The 23315-nt window shown below is 45.0% G+C and overlaps 1 protein-coding gene across 2 annotated transcripts in view; it reads left to right on the plus strand.

Moving 5' to 3' along the window:
- The window catches only part of SNX7 (sorting nexin 7), a 246637-nt gene that overhangs the window by 119535 nt on the left and 103787 nt on the right, over positions 1-23315 (plus strand). For both annotated transcript variants that reach the window (XM_063939845.1, XM_063939844.1), the window contains exon 4: positions 3122-3286. In XM_063939845.1, the coding sequence (XP_063795915.1) occupies positions 3122-3286 (165 nt within the window). The remainder of the gene's footprint in view (positions 1-3121; positions 3287-23315) is intronic.

Genomic DNA, 23315 nt, shown 5'->3' on the forward strand with positions numbered 1-23315 from the left:
TTTTATGGAGCCCAAACGTAGGCCCACATCCACACCTAATTACAGAAAATAACCAGCGCTACTGAATATATAAAAATTAATATAATTAAAAGATAGTGCTAGACGGTCCACATAAAATATAGCTTTTTAATTAATATAATATTTAGTAAAAATTAGTGTGCAGGTATCTGATTTTATGCTGCAATGCCATTTTGTAGAGGATCGCAGCATAAAATCAGACGCTTTGATGCCAGATGATCTCTCTACTGTCAGTACAAATATATTTGGTGTCTTTATTTGAATTTTACAACTATCAAATACCACTAAACTATCAGTTGAAACTCGGAATAAAATATACATTTTTGGGTCCGATCACGTGACCGACAATAACCAATGGGCTCTCTCTATCTCAGAGATCCTGTTGGTTCAAGTCGGTCACGTGGCCAAACAAGTTAAGAAGCATCAATTATACTCTATTGAAAAGAATATTATAAATCTCTGTGTTTTTATCAAAGTTGATTTATTTAACGAAATACATAGTATCTATGAACATAGCATTGCCTCCATACAATATTTTCTTGATTTTGCTAGACGGTTTTTAATGTATATTGTATTAGCACACAGGTGCATGTACTTATGCTATTATCAAACAGGTATTTAAAGCAGGTTTAGGAACAACACACTCATATGCTCCTGAGGAAGCGGGGGTACAACAACCCAGGGAAACGCGTTGAGCCTTAACAAAACCTTCTTTATTCATTGCGGACTCTACTTCAGCACCAGAGGGACAACAAATGGACATTACTCATTCTCCAGCAAAAAGCTCCTAACAATTTTTGCACAGACTGTGGACACCCCTAGGTCAGTTTCCATTGGGACATTGCTTTGTGCTCACCCATTTGGGGACTACATCTTGCCGGGCAACGCCAGCCATCTTTGTGCTCATGGGAGGAATCCGGAGAAAGGTCCTAAGTCCATATGGTGAATATATCATGGAGTCAGATATGCAGTGAAAATGCAATTTATTATATGATACCTGCACACTAATTTTTACTAAATATTATATTAATTAAAAAGCTATATTTTATGTGGACCGTCTAGCACTATCTTTGAATTATATACATTTTTATACATTCAGTAGTGCTGGTTTTTTTCTGTAATTTTGTTATACAAACCTAGTGTACGAATTAGGGGCCTCACAAACCCCTTATTTTTCCAGCTGCTTCACAAAGACAGTACGCACACTCACACAAACTCCACCGTAGGAAACTTCTTGGATTCACACAAAGACACATACTTGCACTGCAGGGGGGGGGGGGCAGATATAACATTTGCAGAGAGAGTTACATTTGGGTGGGTTATTTTGTTTATGTGCAGGGTAAATACTGGCTGCTTTATTTTTACACTGCAATTTAGATATCAGTTTGAACACACTCCACCCAAATCTAACTCTTTTTGCACATGTTATATCTGCCCCCCCTGCAGTGCACATGGTTTTGCCCAGCTGCTAACAAATTTGCTGCTGCAATCAACTCTGGATTAGGCCCCAAGAACACCTACAGTTAGTGGGGGCGAGGTGGAGTCATGAGAGGAGACAGAGAGGGAATAGTCAGATCACACATTAATAAGGGCTCTATTTGAGGGTAAGACCTAGATCATTTTATATAATGTGTTAGTATTAGAAATGTTAGGGACCCATGTAATGAACTCACCTGGTCGCAGTCCATGGGCCCAGATATTTGCGCAAATGCGTTCTAAGAACTTCACTTATACTCTGTTAATTGTGAGGATTTATCTAAATTATTTTTACTGTCTGTGTTCTTAGTGCTAGTAGTGTACATCAGCATTTTTCTTCCTCCAACATGGGAGAAAGATGTCCGTTTATAAATACATGATTGTGTTTTGATCGTGGCAAGTGTAATGATCTGAGATTGTAGTGGTGATATGGTGAGCTATTTATTTTATGCTAGCAAAGGAGGATGGCAAATCTATAAACAAGGGGAGCAAGGAAAGTAGCATGCTGGAGATGTGGAACATTAATACACAATTCATACTGGGCCGAATTCAGATGTGGTTGTTCTTGCAATTGCTATTGCTATCTTTTGATGTACGCAGTTTCGATTATATGCCTCTATGGGCAGAAGATAACCTGAGCATAGGGAAGTCCACTGCTATCGCAACATTTCCTTCTGATGGCGTACAATTACTGATACATTGGATAATCATTTTCACAAATTTGGTCATGCCGCAGATTTGAAGAACCTCTGTAGACGTGCAGGCTGAGCTGCTCTCCAGTAGCAAATAAAATCACAATTGCTAATTTATAAGCTCCCAGAAACTGAATGGCCATGACACGCCTGCATTTACTTGACCACTCCCCGTTCCGACCCCCAAACGCTGTCTTCCTGTCACTCACTTTGCGACTAGTTCCTCTGTGCGACTGTGACTTAGACGCATGCTAACTAAGAAAACATCGACCAACTTGCGTACTTTAGCCGCTTTACAACCGCTTCTGAATTAGGCACACTGTGTACACTGCATTATCAGTAGACATTCTCCCCAGAAATTATCAAAGTTTAAAGGACAGTTAGGACTGCTGTAGGTTATTTTTATTTTATCATATTCTATCTGGAAACCTTTGAGAGCAGGGAGGTTTTTTGAGTCACATACACACAAAATATTTATCTTTTTGGAAGCTCCACCTAAGGGTTGAGTCAAAGTGCTGCACAACACGACATTCATCTGTTCTATATAAATGGACCTATACACAGTGTGAGAGGAATTTTGTGAGTTTATAGGCCAGTGTTTCTCAGCTGCAGTCCTCGGGGACCCCTAATAGTGCATGTACTGTGTTACAGATCTCTTCCTTGCCACAAGAGAAATAATTATCTCCACCTTTGGATCTTTCAAAATGTGTCCGCCAGTAATGAATACACCTGTGCACCAACTAGGAGATCTGAAAAACATGATCGTTAGGGGTCCCTGAGGACTGGATGGATATTATATATTGAGAGTGGATTTCCACAGATGGCATTCAGCGTCTTCAGAAGCACTTCTTTATCCAAAAGAGTACAGTAGAATAATATATACATTAAAGTGCCTCTTATTCATGTCTGGCTTTTTTTTTTTTTCTTCTCCCAAGCCATTACCAGAGAAGTTCATAGTTAAAGGAATGGTGGAACGATTTAATGACGATTTCATTGAGACTCGAAGAAAAGCATTGCATAAATTTTTGAATAGAATAGCTGATCATCCAACATTAACTTTTAATGAAGACTTCAAGATTTTCCTTACAGCTCAAGCGTGGGTAAGAACTCTGTTTAATAGTTTTAAAACTTATTTAGCCTTTATATTTATTCCTTTTTAATGGGTTCAGTTTTACTTCTGCTTAAGTGTCTTCCTTTATAATTTTAAATTATTAATCACTTATTTCCAGGAAATATAAAAGTGGGCTTTAAAGTCTTTTGCTGTCATTCTATATAGTACATAGATTTATCTCTGGTTACATCCCCCCACACACATACCTACTTAATAATGCCACCTATTTTTACACCCATGCATAAAGTTGCACTTACGATTCACTTACTGTATGTCATCTTCTTGATAATGCTACCCTTACTGTGGTACCAGCTTTGTTCCCCATTGTAAGCTTGTATGATGGAGTTGATTTTATAATAAAATTATAATATTAGCATGATGGAATCAGAGAAACATAATATTTTAATCCTTCCTCATAAAAAAGATATGCAGGAAAAATAAAATTCAGGTGCACACTCTAAGCATTAAGAATATTGATAGTCAAAACAATTATGATAAGCTTTACAATTAACTTTTAATATAGATGAGGTTCTTGGCACGTTTGGCCAAAAATGTGTGCCCATCCGCCTCTTCAAGATTAACCCTGCTACGTCAAGATAACATCCATAATACTAGCGCATTATTATTATAATAGTGCCCTTTCTAAGATATAGATAGCAATGCAGGAGTCTGTACTGACTAAAATCACCTAAGGCCAGATGAGTAGGGTGCTGGGAGGGTATACCTACAAGTGTACTTTATATGCACAAATACACATATAAGTGTAGGGATGTGGGGCTTGGACTGCACATGCTTATTTTAAACATAGTAAGCGATGCTACCATGCTGAGACTTGTAGAGCCAAGCAAGAAAAAGAAAATGCAGGTGCACATTCTAAGCACTAAGAATACTGATAGTCAAAAAAATGATGATAAACTCTAGGGTGTGCAGTCCAGGCCTCCCCCCTCCTCATAAGCCGTTACCATGTATACAAATTGCTATTTACTTTTCTTAAGCAAGCCGTTGTTATCTACAAAATACAGCAAATTAACAAAGATGGTAGAAGGAAAATGAAGTTAAATGTTTGACGAAATGGTCTTCCTACAAGAGGTTGGCAGGATCTTCACATCACTACCGTGAACTGCTGGTGTACCTTAATCTGGGGGTTTTTCAGAGTTGTTAGCAAAGCAAAAAAGTTAACAATTGGACAAAACCATGTTGCACTGCAGGGGTAGCAAATGTAGCATGTGCAGAGAGAGTTAGATTTGGGTGGATTATATTGCTTCTGTGCATGGTAAATACTGGCTGCTTTATTTTTACACTGCTATTTAGATTTCAGTTTGAACACACCCCACCCAAATCTAAATCTCTCTGCACATGTTACATCTGCCCCACCTGCAGTGCACATGGTTTTGCCCAGTAGTGCACACTTTTTTTGTTTGCTTGCAACTCTGAATAACACCCTCTGTCCAGTATCTAATTTTGCCTGTAGTCTTCTGCTTGCCTCCATAAAAATATGGTAAATAAAGGGGCAGAATAGATGGGCCAAGTGGTTGTTATCTGCTGTCAAATTATTTGTTTCTCATACATCCTAGAGGATGCTGGGGTCCACTTATTGACCATGGGGTATAGACGGTTCCGCAGGAGCCATGGGCACTCATAAGACTTTTCAATGGGTGTGAACTGGCTCCTCCCTCTATGCCCCTCTTCCAGACTTCAGTTTTAGAAATGTGCCCAGGCAGACTGGATGCACTCTGAGGAGCTCTACTGAGTTTCTCTGGAAAAGACTTATGTTAGGTTTTTATTTTCAGGGAGAACTGCTGGCAACAGACTCCCTACTTCGTGGGACTGAGGGGGCAGAAGTAGAACCAACTTCCTGAAGAGTTTCATGGATCTGCTTCTGGCTGACAGGACACCATTAGCTCCTGAAGGGAACTGAACGCTAGCTGTGCCTAGGTGCTCACTCCCACAGCACGCCGTCACCCCCCTCGCAGAGCCAGAAGTCAGAAGACAGGTGAGTAGAAGAAGATAGATCTTCTATCAAACAAAGTGACGGCTGAGGTACAGCGCGGCTGGCTGCAGCGCAGCGCGCCATTACTGCCCACACACACAGGCGGTGCAGGGCGCGGGGGAAGGCGCCCTGGGCAGCATAAAAACCTCTATAAACTGGCAAAAAGGGGGCATAAGATGCTGCTGGCACAGCCCTACCCCCGCCAGTATAAATATTATGCACATACACTGAGTGAAAAACGCGCCATTGCGGGGGCGGAGCTTCTTCCTCAGGCAGCCAGCACACTGCTCAGCGCAATTTTCTCTCTCTCCTCAGGCTGCAGAGACAACGCTAGTCCTCTCCTCCACTTCTGACTACAAGTACAGGGTGCAATTAAAGGGGGGCAAGTTCTTCCTTCTGCAGGCGGCCCCTCTGGGTCACATGAGACCGTGTGTGAATACTGATACCGACGCAGACTCTGATTCTTGTGTCGACGATAGTGACTCTAGAGAAATAGATCATAAATTGGCAAAAAATATACAATATATGATTGTGGCAATAAGGGACGTGTTGGAAGTTACAGAAGCCACACCTGTACCTCAGGAGAAGGCTTATTTACGTAAGGAAAATATATCCAAAGTCACGTTCCCTCCTTCCCACGAGCTAAATACTCTCTTTGAAGGGATGTGGGTGAATCCTGAGAAGAAATTTCATATCCCTAAGAGGATTCAGATAGCTTACCCTTTCCCAGCAGAGAACAGGAAAAAATGGGAATCACCCCCTGTGTTAGACAGTGCACTATCCAGGTTGACAAACAAGGTAATTCTCCCTGCACCTGGCACGGCTTCACTAAAAGAGCCGGCTGACCGTAAGATGGAAACTACATTGAAATCCATTTATGTTGCCAATAGTACACTGCTCAGACCCACTATTGCCTGCTCGTGGGTCAGTCGCGCTATTGAAAAATGGTCAGACAGCGTGTCATCAGAAATTGACACGGTTGATAAAGATGAGATACTCCTTAAGTTAGGGTATATCAAAGACTCTGCCGCCTACATGCTAGAAGCGATGAAAGATATTGGACTCTTGAGTTCACAAGCCGCTACCATGCTGGTATCAGCTAAGCGGGCATTGTGGATTCCCCAGTGGAACGCGGATGCGGATTCCAAAAGAAACATGGAGGCTCTCCCATATAAAGGTGAGACCTTATTTGGCGATGGTCTGGATGCGTTAGCCTCGATGGCTACCGCAGGTAAGTCCACGTTTGTGCCCTCTGCTCCTGCACCGGCAAAAAAGACCTATCACACACACATGCAGTCCTTTCGGCCCAATAAATACAAAAGAGCGAGAGGTTCCCCCTTCTTTGCAGGAAGGGGAAGAGGAAGGGGAAAGAAGCCCACAGCGGCTCCAGGTTCCCAGGAGCAGAAGTCTACCCCTACTTCTGCCAAATCTTCAGCATGACGCTGGAACTCCCTTGCGGGAGGCCGCTTGGGTGGGGGCACGTCTCAAACTGTTCAGCCAAGGTTGGATTCTGTCTGGCCTGGATCCATGGGTATTGCAAATAGTATCCCAGGGATACAAGCTGGAGTTTTAAGACGTTCCCCCATGCCGATATTTCAAATCAACCTTGCCAGTTTCTCTTCCAGAAAGAGAAGCAGTGACAGCGGCAATCCAAAAATTATGTCAGGACCAGGTCGTAGTCCTGGTGCCTTTGCCGCAACAAGGGGAGGGGTTTTATTCAAGCCTCTTTGTAGGTCCGAAGCCAGACGGCTCGGTCGGACCGACCCTGAACCTGAAAAATTTGAATCTCTACTTGAAACGATTCAAGTTCAAGATGGAATCACTCCGGGCAGTGATTTCCAGTCCGGAGGAGGGGGATTACAAGGTGTCGGTAGACATCAAGGATGCTTACCTGCATGTTGCCATTTAACCTCACCAGGCCTATCTGAGATTTGCGGTTCAGGATTGCCATTACCAGTTCCAGACGTTACCTTTCGGTCTCTCCTCGGCGCCGAGGGTATTCACCAAGGTGATGGCGGAGATGATGGTCCTCCTTCGTCAAAAAGGAGTCAATATAATTAGTTGTGTGGACGATCTCCTGATAAAGGCGAGATTCAGGGAGCAGTTGTTACAAAACATCTCGCTCTCCCTGTCGATACTCCAACAACACGGTTGGATCATAAATTATCCAAAGTCACAATTGGAACCGACAGATTGTCTTTTCTCAGGATGATTCTGGACACGGAAGTTCAGAGAGTATTTCTTCCGGTGGAAAAGGCTCTGGAAATCCAGAAAATGGTAAAACAATTATTGAAACCATCCAGTGTGTCGATCCATCAGTGCATTCGGTTGTTGGGGAAGATGGTGGCGGCCTATGAGGCCATACAGTTTGGCAGGTTCCATGCCAGAGTATTCCAGTGGGACCTGTTGGACAAGTGGTCGGGATCCCACCTTCACATGCACCGAAAAATAGTCCTGTCGTCAAAAACCAGGATTTCTCTCCTGTGGTGGCTACACAGTCCACACCTACTAGAGGGACGCAGATTCGGGATTCAGGACTGGGTCCTGGTAACCACGGATGCAAGTCTCCGAGGCTGGGTAGTGGTCACACAGGGGGCAGCTTCCAAGGAAAATGGTCAAGTCAGGAAGCCTGCCTTCACATAAACGTGCTGGAATTGAGAGCCATTTACAAAGGCCTCCGACAAGCGTTACATCTTCTTCAAGATCATTCTGTGCAGATCCAGTCGGACAATGTAACAGCAGTCGCGTGCATAAACAGGCAGTTCGGAACGAAAAGCAGAGCGGCAATGGCAGAGGTGACAAAGATCCTCCTCTGGGCAGAAAGGCATGCAAAAGATCTGTCAGCAATCTTCATTCCGGGAGTGGACAACTGGGAAGCAGACTTCCTCAGCAGACACGATCTCCATCCAGGAGAGTGGGGCCTCCACCAAGAAGTCTTCCCAGAGGTGAAGTCTTTGGGGAGTTCCTCAAGTAGACATGATGGCATCTCGTCTCAAAAAGAAGCTTCAGAAATATTGTTCCAGGTCGAGAGACCCTCAAACAATAGCAGTGGATGCGCTAGTGACCCAGGGGGTATTCTAGTCAGTGTATGTCTTCCCTCCACTTCCGCTGGTCCCAAAAGTTCTCAGGATCGTAAGAAGAACAAGGGTTCGAGCAATCTTCATTGCCCCAGACTGGCCAAGGAGGGCTTGGTACCCAGATCTTCAGGAGTTGCTCATAGAAGATCCTCGGCCTCTTCCTCTTCACGTGGACCTGCTGCAGCAGGGGCCGTGCGTGTATCAGGACTTACCGCGGCTACGTTTGACGGCATGGCTGTTGAGCGCCGGATCCTAGCCCGAAAGGGTATTCCAAAAGAAGTCATTCCCACACTTATTCATGCCAGGAAAGGAGTAACGTCTAAACATTACCACCGTATTTTGAGAAAATATGTGTCTTGGTGTGAATCCAATAAGTCTCCTACGGAAGAGTTTCACTTGGGACGTTTTCTCCATTTTCTGCAGGCTGGTGTGGAGGCAGGCCTCCGATTGAGGTCAATCAAGGTCCAGATTTCGGCCTTGTCAGTGTTCTTCCAAAAACAATTGGCCTCTCTTTCAGAGGTTCAGACCTTTGTGAAAGGCGTTCTGCACATCCAGCCTCCTTTTTGTGCCTCCAGTGGCACCATTGGACCTTAATGTGGTGTTGCAGTTCCTTCAATTGGATTGGTTTGAGCCTCTACGTGAGATAGAGTTGAAGTTTCTCACTTTTAAAGTGGTGATGCTTTTGGCAATGTCATCCGCACGGCGGGTGTCTGAATTGGGGGCCCAGCATCCTCTACGGACTAGGAGAAAAGGATTTACCGGTAGGTATTAAAATCCTGTTTTCTATGTCATTATAACAACAATAATTAGAGCAACCGGAGATAATTAACTCTGGGTAGTAATATTTCTGAAGTGCAGTTTGTAAATCTTAACTGGTGTGTGCTCTACCATTGGTTAATAAGTCCTCATTAATGAAGCTGCATTGTTCTTTGTTTGGAAATACTTGTGTAATTACAGCTATTTCAAGCATCCTCTTGTGTTAAGTTTGTGCTTGCTTACAATTACAATTATATGTTAAAAAAAAAATAGTGTTTTAACAATTTTGTTCTCCGGCAGAGTCCACAGTTTATCCACAGGAAAACATTGGGATATGATAAAGCGACAGCGGATTTGCACCAATCGGTCAAAGCTTTTCGGCCTCCCAGCATGCAACGTCCATATATCCCTGGCTCAAGCAAATCAGTTTTTTGTTTGGTGCGGCAGGAGCCGGACCATGGTGAAAGGGCTTTTGGTTTTTAGCAGCCCTAAGCTTTTTTATTTTATTTTTATAGTCTTACTATTTTTTCTTGAGTGATCTTTCTAAAAAGCGTCTTATATGTACCTTAGAAAGAGTCGCTCCAATAACTCTCTGCCAGGTCACGACAACGCTTACCCACGAGTACAGTGCTGTTTCAGCGGGCGTCTGTGTCGGATATACTAGGAGGTCCAGCAGAAGTTACCAGGCTGTGGCCAGAGCACGGGGGAAAAGGTAAGGCATTGGTTCCGCTTAGAAGGGAAATACGGACACAGCCGCACTGTTTTGGGAGGAGACTACCAAACAGTCGCGGATGCGGCTGCCACCTCGGGTGCACCAGCGCTAGGCCTTAGGGATCAGAGGCTCCAGGAATAGTATGAGGCCGTGATCCCTAGGGTTGATGTCAACAGTGGGGAGCAGACACTCTCCTGGTCGCCCCTCCCCCTGGTTCATGACCAGTTTCCTCCAAGTCTCCCATTATGAACAGTTTCCCTCTTCCATCTCAGGCGCTGTACACAAAGGGAACCCAGACGCAGCATAGGCGGCTGTGTGATGGGTTCGTCTGTGTTCACTATAGGTTCATGGAGCGCAGTGTACACTAGTAGCGTCTGGATCCACTCAGCATTCGCAAACGTATTGATCGGTCCTAGAAGCGAGGTGAGTCTCCCTATATCCCACTCTACTGAGTACAGGTAATACAGCACTCTAAGTCTCTACCTTTTTAAGTATGAATAGTTAGATAAGTGCCTATTGCATATGAGTCTGTATACCATTACTGTTGTTTCTTTCGCTATGCGTCTGAATATGGTAGATCTGTTTAAACATGATTCAGTAATATGTTCTCCTACATACTTGAAATGTAGTTGTAGTTGATGATGTGCTCATATTGCTTATTATACTAATGTATAACATGAGACTGACTGCTAGTGCGATTGCTGACTTTACTATATATTCTGTCAGGTTTTTTTCTATTCCGATCCTCAGTGCTGGTGCATGGGTAGGGTCGGATTGTAGGTCACTCTAAAAAAGCTTACAGTCACAAATTGTGTAGTACACTGTGGAAGTGTTGATTATTTATCATGTTTAAGAATGGCAAAGGAGAGGAAGATACACTCACAGCAACACCAACACTCATATCATGTTTGTCTTGCAAAGCTGTGTTAACCTCTCCGAATCTGGTTCAGGATGGTTTGTTCTAATTGTTTTAGCTTTCACCAGGGTCTCTTGAAAAATACAAGGCAGATTCAAGTGCAGGTTGATCCACCTTGGGCTATGTTTGCACAGACATTATCCAGTATAGCTGAACGTATAACTCCTCCAACTCCTGTACTAGGGATAGGTTAGGATAGGGATAGGGATAGGGATAGGATCCCTTACATACAGCTTCCCTCCTGTGGTTTATCTCTTCCAGCAGCAGCCTCTCAAAAGAAACAGGCCAGTGGTAAGTAAATCTTCATCCTCACAGGCTACACATGTTTCAGATGAGGATTCTTCGGAGGATGAAAGCTCAATAAATTCTACTTTGGCATACAAACAGGAGGAGGAAGGTCTCAGCTCAGTGCATATAGCGGAGTTAATTAAAGCAATGAAAGCCATTCTATCCTTAGATGATTCAGCAGAGCCTGTGTTAAAAACAAAGGCACTTGTGTTTAAATGTCCCAAAACAGTTAAGACTGAGTTTCCAGGGTCAGATCAGCTGAAGGAAATCATGGAAGAGGCTTGGGCTACGCCCAATAAGAAGTTTAGAATTCCTAAGAAATGGAATTCCAATTATCCTCTTCTAGCTGGAGATTGTTTAAAAAGGGAGGTGGTTCCTAAAGTAGATACCCATGTGATTCGATTAGTGCGAAAATATACATTACCTTTGCCTTCAACATCATAAAATGATGTCACGGATAGGGGAGTGGATGGTTTTTTAAAAACCATTTTTTCTCTGTCTGGGGCAGTAAGTATTAAGGCCAGCCATGGCTTCAGCTTGGATGGCAAAGGCAGCGGCTTCCTGGGCTGATGCTTTGGAGGGGGATTTTTCAATGGCGTCTAGAGAGCAAAAATCCCATAGTGCACATATAAAACAGGCTGCAATGTTCTTGGAAGAAGCAGCATTGGATATGGGTACTAATGCCTCCAGGGCATCAGCTTCACCAATTGCTGCTCGCAGAGCAGTTTGGCTATGTACGTAGAAAGCTGATTCAGAATCTAAGAAGGTTTTGAAATCTTTGCTTTTTTCTGGAGATATTCTTTTTGGTAAAAAATTGACCGATATTTTGGAGTCAGAAGCAGGCTCCAAGAAGGTAAAGTTACCTTCCACATACAATTTCAAACCTTTAGTTCCGGCTTTTCAGCCCTTTCTGTCTCAAGGAAAAGCTAAAGGAAAAAGTGATGGCACCAGCCCCAATACAACAAGTCTGGTACGACTAAAAAGCATTGGGCTACCAGTGGACCAGTTGGTAAAACAGATAATAAGCCTTCAGCGTGATGGTGCGGCCCTCCACTTGGGGGATCCCAGGTTGGAGGGCCGACTTCAGTTTGCACAGATCCGACAGCAGTCTACAACAGTTGCCTGGGTGCAGGATGCAATATCTCTGTTATGCTTTTGCCTTCAAGAAGTACCCCCCTCGAAAGTTTTCTTTTGTACCAGCCCATCTCGGGTATAGGCGAAGGCCAGGGCTTCACAAGAGGCAGTTCAGAAATTGCTTCAGTCAGGCGTAGTCATTCCCGTTCCTCCTGCGCAACGAGGACAGGGTTTTTACTCCAACCTGTTTCTTGTTCAGAAACCAAATGGTTCATTTCAGCCCATTCTCAATCTCAAAGTGCTGAACAAGTACATTTGGGTACCTCGGTTTCATATGGAGACTTTACGTTCCATCATTTTGGCCATGGAGCCAGGGGATTATATGGTATACCTGGATATACAGGATGCTTACCTACATGTTCCTATAGCACTGTCCCATCAGCGCTATCTCAGGTTCGCTATCCTCCAACATTTTCAGTTCCATGCCCTACCTTTTGGGTTAGCCACAGCCACCAGAGTATTTACCAAGATTATGGGGGTAATGGCACCTTATCTCCACCAGCATGGGATAAGAATTTTTCCATACCTTGACGATCTTTTAATCCTGGCACATTCGCAGGAATTGCTCCTATGTCATCTGCAACAGACAATACGTGTCTGCAAAGGCACGGGTGGCTCATAAATTGGGCAAAATCATCTCTGGTTCCGTCACAGCGGATAATCACTTGGGGGCTGTACTGGATTCACGTCTTCAGAGAGCAATTTTACCTATGAACAAGATATCCAAGGTTCAGTCAAGGATTCAGGACTTGCTACACAGTCAAAAGGTATCCATTCACACAGAAATGCATGTGATGGGATTTATGGTGTCAACATTCGACATGGTGGAGTATGCACAGTTCCACTCGAGGCCTCTGCAGCATCTGATTCTTGCCAAATGCAATGGTTTGCATCAGATGATAAAAACACAGACTATGGTTCTTATGATAGAAGTAAGAAGGTCATTAGCCTGGTGGCTACAGACATTCCATCTGGACAAGGATGCCAGTCTCCAAGGCTGGGGAGCAGTTTCAGGAAGGTTGTGTTTCCAGGGGAAATGGACCAAGGAAGAAGGTTGCCTGCCAATAAATATATTGGAACTTCGGGCCATATACATGGCACTGATTCAGGCAAAGGACTTTCTTCGGGGGAAAACCAGTTCAGAACCACTCGGACTATGTGACGGCAGTTGCGTACCTCAACCATCAGGGAGGAATTCGCAGCCGAAAAGCGATGAAGGAGGTAAGTTACATACTGAAGTGGGCAGAACTTCATCATCCAGCCTTGTCCGCAGTGTTCGTTCCGGGAATCCTAAACTGGGAAGCAAATTTTCTCAGTCGACACGCCATTCAAGCAAGCGAATGGGCTCTACACCCGGAGGTCTTACAGACTGTAGTAGACAAGTGGGGGTTGCCAGAGATAGATCTCATGGCATCCCGTCAGAACAACAAAGTTCTCGCATATGGGTCAAGAACAAAGGATCCCAGAGCGATCTTTATGGATGCCCTGTCGGTGAGATGGGACTTTAATCTGGCTTATGTGTTTCCTTCAATCTCCTTATTACCCAGGGTGGTGAGAAAGATAATGCAAGGAAAGGGTGCTGTGATACTAATAGCTCCGGCTTGGCCCAGAAGGCATTGGTACACAGATCTGCAGAGAATGTCGATGGATGCTCCACTCCTGCTCCCTCAACGTCAAGATCTACTGATGCAGGGTCCTGGTTATCACGGACATCTGGATCGACTGTCTTTGACGGCGTGGCTCTTGAAATCTCTATCCTGAAGTCAAGAGGATTCTCGCAACAGGTAATTCAAACAATGCTCAGAGCAAGGAAACCTTCCTCAGCTCGCATTTATCACCGAATATGGCAAACTTTATATTCATTGGTGCAATGAACAGAAAATGGACCATAAGTCTTTCAAAGTTTCCAGGGTATTAGCATTCCTTCAGGCAGGAATGGATAAAGGTTTGAAGATGGCTTCATTGAGAGTGCAAGTGTCAGCATTGACTGTATGGGTCCAAAAGAAAATTGCCAACTTACAGGATGTGCGTACTTTTTTCCAGGAAATGCTGCGCATTCAACCTCCTATTGTTCCTCCTACAGTGCCTTGGGACTTAAATTTAGTCCTAAAGGTCCTTCAAGTTGCCCCATTTGAACTACTTAATTAAATGGATCTTAAATGGTTGACAGCTAAAGTTCTCTTTCTACTGGCCAATGGTGTCAGCTAGAAGAGTATCAGATTTAGGGGCATTGTCATGTTGTTCCCCATTTCTGATTTTTTTTATCCAGATAAAGCAGTTCTCACAACTAGATCTGGGTATCTTCCCAAGGTGGAGTCTAAATTCCACCTTAAGGAAGAAAGTGTAGTCCCGGCTTTCCAGGTACTGGGCATTTCTGCGGGAGATGCATCGCTGGACATTGTCCGTGCCTTAAGGATCTACGTGGATCGTACCAGTGCCATCAGAAAGACAGATTCTCTCTTCATTCTCTACGGATTTCACAAGAGAGGATGGCCTGCTGATAAGCAGACACTGGCAAGGTGGCTTCAGATGACGATTTCAGAAGCATATTCTCAAGCTGATCTCCCTGTTCTGGCTCATGTCTCTGCTCACTCTACTCGTAAGGTAGGTTCGCCATGGGCAGCACAACGTGGTGCTTCAGCAGAACATATATGTAAGGCAGCCACATGGTCTTCCATTAACACATTCATTAGACATTTATGCCATGGATACCTTTGCCTCTCATGACGCTGATTTCCCCACCACTAAATTTCTTTGGGAAATCCCAATGTTATCCTGTGGATAACCTGTGGACCCTGCCAGAGAAATATACGTTATGGTAAGAACTTACCATTGATAACTGTATTTCTCCTAAATCCACAGGTTCCACAGGGATCCCACCCTGACGCACCTGATTTGAGGATCCTTTTACTCACCAACCTCTTCCTGCTGGGAGGCTGAAAAGCCTTGAGCGATTGGTACAAATCTTCTGTCGCTTCATCATATCCCAATGTTATCCTGTGAAACCTGTGGATTTAGGAGAAATTCTGTTATCAATGGTAAGTTCTTATCATAACGTATATTTTTTAATATGGTTTAGCTACATTTTCATGATTGTAATAAAAACACATCTTACTATTTTAGTGCTGGGAATATTAAATATGTAACCAGGAGTCTTTTCTATCTAGATTTTTTGTAGATGTCCTACTTTACGCTACAGTTCAACTGAAAAATAAATGGGATTGAAATTTTATCTTACGTCCTAGAGCAGTGATTGCTAACCTTGACACTCCAGCTGTTGTTGAACTACACATCCCAGCATGCCCTGCATCAGTTTTAGCATGGCCAAATAGCAAAACTGTAGCAGGGCATGCTGGGATGTGTAGTTCAACAACAGCTGGAGTGTCAATGTAAGCCATCACTGTTCTAGAGGATATTGGGGTCCACATTAGTACCATGGGGTATAGACGGGTCCACTAGGAGTCATGGCCACTTTAAGAACTTGATAGTGTGGGCTGACTCCTCCCCCTATGCCCCTCCTACCAGACTCCGTTTAGAAAAAAGTACCCGGAGGAGCCGGTCACGCTTAGTGAAGCTCCTGAAGAGTTTTCTACATTTATTTTGCTGTTTGTTGTTTTCAGACAGCGCTGTTTGGCAACAGCAGGTCTAATTCGTGGGACTTAGGGGGGAAACGGCCCAACCTCCTCCAGGGTTAATAGTCCCATTCCCCGCTGAGAGGACACACTGAGCTCCTGAGGGTCCTATTTGCATGCCCCACCACGGCGAGTGTACAGACTCGCAGCATGCCGCCACCCCTAACAGAGCCAGAAGACAGAAGAGTGGTGAGTAGACGCCCGGTGTCCCGGTTAGCGGGTCACCGGCTTCAATGGCGGCATAAGGGTATGGAGGACAGCGCTGACATGCATGCTGCTCTCCAGTGCTCAGGATGACATGCGGTGTGTATGTCCCGCTGTGAGGGGCGTGCTGAGCCACTAATGAAATACCCACACTGGCAAACTAGCTTCTAGGGGTTCTAACCCACTGTTAAGCAACAGACATACCTCAGCCAGTATAAAAAACTGTGAAGACCACGCGCCATTATGGGGGCAGGGCTTCACTATGAGCGGATCCAGCAGCTCATCAGCACCGTTTTCCCTCTTCAGCTCTACACAGACAGACTGGCAGGGAAGTGCAGCCCCTCCACAAGGATTCCAGCTTGCCTCGGTGGTACCAGGGGGTCATAGCAAAGGGGGAAAGCAGTATTAGAATACTGAGCCATTATTACAAATGCTTAGTTTGCGACCCAGCTACAATATAATTAGCTATAAGGGCACTGTGTGGCTGGCTCCATCATACTCTGTGTCTCCCTAGGGGGCTCTGTGTGGGTTAACTGTGCTTTTATCCTATTCATCACTGTATGTGTGTATGTTCTTTTACATTTACTATGTCAAAGGACTGTGTTTCATGCACAGCAGAGTGTTTCTCTTAATCTGGGGGCTCACTGCCGTGTACTCAGGATAGTACATTCTCTGGCTAGTGGATCTGAACCAGTATGGTTTGATTAATTAAACGGGATGATTTCAAGTATTTCAAATAAATTATCCCAAAATGAGGAGACGCAATGCTTAAGGCAATCTGTAGATGACCTGATGAATAGAGATTCAGTGGTCATTCCAGCGTCTCAGACCCCTGCCAATTGTCCACAGAAGCGTACCCTGGCCCAAATCATGCAGGCTGATACCGATTATGATGATGATGTATCAGACCCAGAGAAGGGTGAGGTGGACTCGGGAGTAGGGAATGCTACTTTGTCACAGGGAATACAGGCCCTGATAGAAGCTATTAGAGACATCCTGCACATCCCTGATAAGGTCTCAGAGGACGAGGATGAATCTTATTTTAATGTGAAAAAGAAATCCTCAGCTACTTTCCCTGCATTTAAGGAATTAAATTCCCTATTTGAAGCAACTTGGGTAAATCCTGACAAGTTTCAGGTTCCAAAACGGTTACTTACATCCTTCCCATTTCCTCGGGATGATAGGAAAAAATGGGAAAACCTACTGATAGTTTTTGCATCGGTTTCTAGGCTGTCTTGTAAGATACATAGATAGATATTTAAAACATCGCGCTGTGTGTTACTAATTTTTTTGCTTTCCTAAATATAGGCAGTATTGAGTTGTGTGTGTGTGTGTGTGTGTGTGTGTGTGTGTATATATATATATATATATATATATATATATATATATATATATATATATATATATATAAAAATATATAAACATATATTGTAGAAGTGGCTCTGTATATATCAGTGAAGAGATCGGAAGACGTCCGCAAATAACATTTATTACATATACATACATAAAAACATACATCTAAAATCTAAAACAATAATCACCTTTCAAGTATGCATATGGCCAGTTTTAACTTGAACAAGGGAATAATCCCTAATTAGCATAAAATATGTAAGGTTGATTAAATAGCTGCCTTGGTGACACTTTATGTGAATATATGCTGAAGTCCTGAATAGACAGTGTGTAACACTGTAATATGCAGTCTTTGATACTGGGTCCACACACGGAATTGCTACTTTGTATGCCGGCGTCCCGGCTGTGATAGAAACAGTTCAGTGTGAAACTGAAAGCAGTATTTATAGTTACCACTGATTCTCCCTGCTAGGATGACGTATCCACCAAGAGACAAGTTCTCTTTATCCTTTCCATACATCCTTTTGTTGGCATACCACCAAGAGACAAGTTCTCTTTATCCTTTCCATACATCCTTTTGTCTTGTAAGATAGTTTTACTTGTTCCTGGGGCAGCTTCCTTGAAGGATGCTGCAGACCGCAAGATTGAGACCACTCTCAAATCTCTGTACACAGCTGCGGGGGTGGCCTAGATTCCCACTATAGCTTGTGCATGGATCTCTAGGGCCATTGCTAAATGGTCAGGAAATCTCATTGACTGATTAGATTCCTTATCCAGGGGGGAGATAATTTTACTCCTACAAAATATACAGGATTCTGCTAACTTTATGGTGGAGGCCATAAAGGAAATTGGTTTACTCAATGCACGCCCCACTGCCATGGCAATGTCCGCACGCAGGGGATTGTGGCTACGCCAGTGGACTGCGGACGCGGATTCCAGGAAAGGTGTGGAAAGCCTACTTTTCACAGGTGAAGCCCTTTTTGGAGATGAACTGGATTCGTGGATATCCAAGGCTACGGCGGATAAGTCTACATACCTTCCTCCCGCAGCTCCCCCGGCTAGAAAATCCTACACTGCTCCATCTCTGCAGACCTTTCGGACAGCGAAGTTAAAAAACATACCCAAAGGTTCTTCTACGGTCTTTAAAGGCAATAGAGGTAAACCCAGAAAAACAGCAACTGCAGGTTCACAGGAACAGAACCCCGGTTCTACTTCCTCTAAGCCTTCAGCATGACGGTGGACCACACTGCCTGGAAGACAGTTTGAGACTATTCAGTCACATTTGGGCAACGTCATGCCAGGATCTCTGGGTCAAAGATCTTATAGTCCAGGGCTACAGACTGAAGTTTCAGGAACTTCCACCTCACATATTCTTCAAGTCAGGCTTACAAGCTTCTTAAGAAGCAAGTATGACTTTACAGGAAGCAATTCTAAAACTGGTACAGACTCAGGTCATTGTTCCAGTTCCACTTCAGCTACAAGGTCAGGGTTATTATTCCAACCTGTTTGTAGTTCCGAAACCAGACGGTTCGGTAAGGCCCATTTTAAATCTCAAGTCATTGAACCCGTACTTACAGGTGTTCAAGTTCAAGATGGAGTCTCTTAGAGGCGTGATCTCAGGTCTGGAGAAGGGGGTATTCTTGGTGTTTCTTGATATCAAGGAACGTACCTTCATATTCCGATTTGGCTACCTCATCAAGCTTATCTAAGGTTTGCCTTACAGGACTGTCACTACCAGTTCCAGGCCCTGCCATTTGGCCTCTCTACGGCACCAAAGGTGTTCACCAAGGTAATGGCAGAGATGATGTTTCTCCTCCGCAAACAGGGAGTGAGCATAATAACGTACCTGGATGATCTGCTGATAAAAGTACCATCCAGGGAGAGTTTGTTAGACAACATTGCCCTCTCAACCCGACTGCTCCAGGATCACAAGTGGATTCTGAACCTTTCAAAATCTCATCTGGAACCAACACGGAGGCTATCGTTCATGGGGATGATACTGGATACGGAGGCACAGAAGCTGTTCCTTCAATTGGAAAAGGTATTGGTGATCCAGTCGATAGTGCGGGATGTTCTAAGACAAACTCGGATATCAGTGCATCTATGCATTTGCCTTCTGGGGAAGATGGTAGCAGCTGATGAGGCGCTGCAGTATGGAAGGTTTCACGCACGGCCCTTCCAGCTGGATCTGTTAGACAAATTGTTCCGTATTGCATCTTCACATGCACCAGAGGATCCAAAAGCCAGGAATTCTCTTCTGTGGTGCTTCAGACTTCTCACCTGACCGAAGGCCGGAGGTTCGGCATTCAAAATTGGATTCTGCTAACCACAGACGCAAGAGGTTGGGGAGCAGTCACCCGGGGGAACAGTTCCAAGGAAGATGATCAAGTCAGGAAGTCATTCTTCCAATCAACATTCTGGAACTAAGGGCCATATACAACGCCCTTCTACATGCATCGCATCTTCTTCAAGATCAAGCCATTCAGGTTCATTCGGACAATGTGATGGCAGTAACGTACATAAACCGACAGGGCGTAACGAAGAGCAGAGCAGCAGTGTCAGAGGTAACAAGGATTCTCCTCTGGGCAGAAAGGCACGCTGTGGCGTTGTCCGCGATCTTCATTCCGGGAGTAGACAACTGGGAAGCAGACTTCATCAGCAGACACGACCTCCACCCAGGAGAGTTGTGCCTTCACCCAGAGGTGTTCGGGTGCTTGACACATCGGTGGGGAATTCCACAAATCGACATGATGGCCTCTCGTCTCAACAAGAAGCTCAAGCGGTATTGTTCCAGGTCGAGGGACTCACAAGCAGTGGTGGTGGATGCTATGGTGGCTCCATGGGTCTACCAGGTGGTGTACGTGTTTCCATCACTCCCATTGATCCCATAGATTTTCAAAAGAATAAAAAGGCAAAAGGTTCAAGCAATTCTCATTGCTCTGGACTGGCCAAGATGGGCCTGGTCTGTGGATCAACTGGAGATGCTCCTAGAGGACCCGTGACCTCTACCTCTTCACAAGGACTTTATCTAACAGGGACCGTTCATCTATCAAGACTTACCGCGGCTATGCTTTAACGGCATGGAGGTTGAGCGTCAAATTCTAGCCTGGAAAGGGATCCCGGATAGGGTTATTCCAACCCTAATACAAGCCAGAAAGGGGGCAACGTCTAAACATTACCACCGTATTTGGAAAAAATACGTCTCTTGGTGTGAGAACAGGACATTTCCTGCGGTGGAATTTCAGCTGGGACGTTTTCTCCTTTTTCTGAATTCAGGTATGGATGTGGGCCTAAGTTTGGGCTCCATAAAAGCCCAGATTTCGGCCTTATCCATTTTCTTCCAGAAACAGTTGGCTTCTCTCCCTGAGATTCAGACATTTTTGAATGGGGTTCTGCACATCCAACCGCCCTTTGTGCCTCCTATGGCACCTTGGGATCTCAACTTGGTGTTGTAGTTCCTGCAATCAGAATGGTTTGAGCCTTTACAGTACGTAGATGTCAAGTTTCTTACTTGAAAGGCCGTCACGCTGTTGACCTTGGCTTCTGTGAGGCGTGTGTCGGGGCGAGGGGCGTTGTCTCACAAAAGCCCCTATTTGATTTTTCATGAAGATAGGGCTGAACTCAGAACTCGTCAGCAATTTCTTCCAAAGGTGGTGTCTGCGTTTCATATCAACCAACCTGTTGTGGTTCCAGTGGTTACCGACACCTCTGCTACTTCAAAGTCTTTGGATGTGGTGAGGGCTTTGAAGATCTATGTGAAGCGGACAGCTCGTCACAGAAAATCTGACTCGCTGTTTGTTCTCCATGATCCCAATAAAATTGGGTGTCCTGCTTCAAAGCAGACAATTGCACACTGGATCAGGCTTACAATCCAGCATGCTTATTCCACGGCAGGTTTGCAGTGTCCAAAATCTGTACAGGCCCTCTCTACTAGGTCGGTGGGTTCTTCCTGGATGGCTGCACGGGGTGTCTCAGCTTTACAGCTCTGCCGAGTGGCTACTTGGTCATGTTCGAACACGTTTGCTAAGTTCTACAAGTTCGATACTTTGGCCTCTGAGGACCCTCAGTTTGGTCAATCAGTTCTGCAGGAACCTCAGCACTCTCCCACCCGGTTTGGAAGCTTTGGTATATCCCCATGGTACTTATGTGGACCCCAGTATCCTCTAGGATGTAAGAGAAAATAGGATTTTCTCTAACATCCTAGAGGATGCTGGGACTCCGTAAGGACCATGGGGATAGACGGGCTCCGCAGGAGACATGGGCACTTTAAGAAAGACTTTGACTTTGCACTGGCTCCTCCCTCTATGCCCCTCCTCCAGACCTCAGTTTGATACTGTGCCCAGTGGAGACGGGGTGCATTTCAGGAGCTCTCCTGAGTTTCCTATAAAGAAAGCATTTTAGTTAGGTTTTTTATTTTTAGGGAGCCTGCTGGCAACAGACTCCCTGCATCGAGGGACTGAGGAGAGAGAAACAGACCCACTTCTCAGAGTTTCAGGTCTCTGTTTCTTAGGCTACTGGACACCATTAGCTCCAGAGGGATCGGTACGCAGGTCTCGCCGTCCGTCCCAGAGCTGCGCCGCCGTCCTCCTCGCAGAGCCGGAAGATAGAAGCCGGGTGAGTATTGAGGAACAGACATCTGAGGCGGCAGAAGACACCTTGATCTTCATTGAGGTAACGCACAGCACTGCAGCTGTGCGCCATTGCTCCCATTCACCTCACACACCTCGGTCACTGTAAGGGCGCAGGGGGGGGGGGCGCCCTGGACAGCAATATAAACCTCTACTATGGCAAATACACATATATACATGTACAGCTGGGCACTGTACATGTATATAAAGAGCCCCCGCCATGTTATTGAAAAATTTGAGCGGGACAGAAGCCTGCCGCCGAGGGGGCGGGGCTTCTCCCTCAGCACTCACCAGCGCCATTTTTCTCCACAGCACCGCTGAGAGGAAGCTCCCCGGACTCTCCCCTGTTTGACACGCGGTGAAAGAAGGGTTTTAAAGTAGAGGGGGGCACATAATTGGCGCATATACACAACAAAAGCGCTACTGGGTAAACATACTGTGTTTTTTCCTGGGTCGTATAGCGCTGGGGTGTGTGCTGGCATACTCTCTCTCTGTCTCTCCAAAGGGCCTGGTGGGGAACCTGTCTTCAGAAAAGAGCTTCCCTGTGTGTGTGGTGTGTCTGTACACGTGTGTCGACATGTATGAGATTGAAGGCTCACCTAAGGAGGAGTGAATGAATGTTAGGTCTCCGTCGGCAGTGCCGACACCTGACTGGATGGATATGTGGAATGTTTTAAGTGCTAATGTTAATTTATTGCACAAAAGATTAGACAAAGCTGAAGCTGGGGTACAGTCAGGGAGTCAACCCATGCCTGTTCCAATGTCGCCTGGACCTTCGGGGTCTCAGAAGCGCCCACTATCCCAAATAGTTGACACAGATACCGACACGGATTCAGACTCCAGTATCGACTACGATGATGCAAAATTACAGCCAAAGGTGGCTAAATGTATTCGATATATTATTATCGCAATAAAAGATGTTTTGCATATCACTGAGGAACCCCCTGTCCCTGACACGAGGGTACACATGTATAAGGGAAAGAAACCTGAGGTCACCTTTCCCTCCTCACATGAGCTGAACGAATTATGCGAAAAAGCGTGGGAAACTCCAGACAAAAAACTGCAGATTCCCAAAAGGATTCTAATAGCGTATCCTTTCCCGTCGCAGCACAGAATACGGTGGGAATCCTCCCCTAGGGTAGACAAAGCTTTGACGCGCTTGTCAAAAAAGATAGCGCTTCCATCCCAAGATACGGCTACCCTCAAGGATCCTGCTGACCGCAAGCAGGACGTTACCTTGAAGTCCATTTACACACATTCTGGTACGTTACTCAGACCGGCTATTGTGTCAGCCTGGGTTTGTAGTGCTGTAGCAGCATGGACAGATTCCT

Source organism: Pseudophryne corroboree, chromosome 9, assembly GCF_028390025.1.
Source record: "Pseudophryne corroboree isolate aPseCor3 chromosome 9, aPseCor3.hap2, whole genome shotgun sequence".
Lineage (NCBI taxonomy): Eukaryota > Metazoa > Chordata > Amphibia > Anura > Myobatrachidae > Pseudophryne > Pseudophryne corroboree.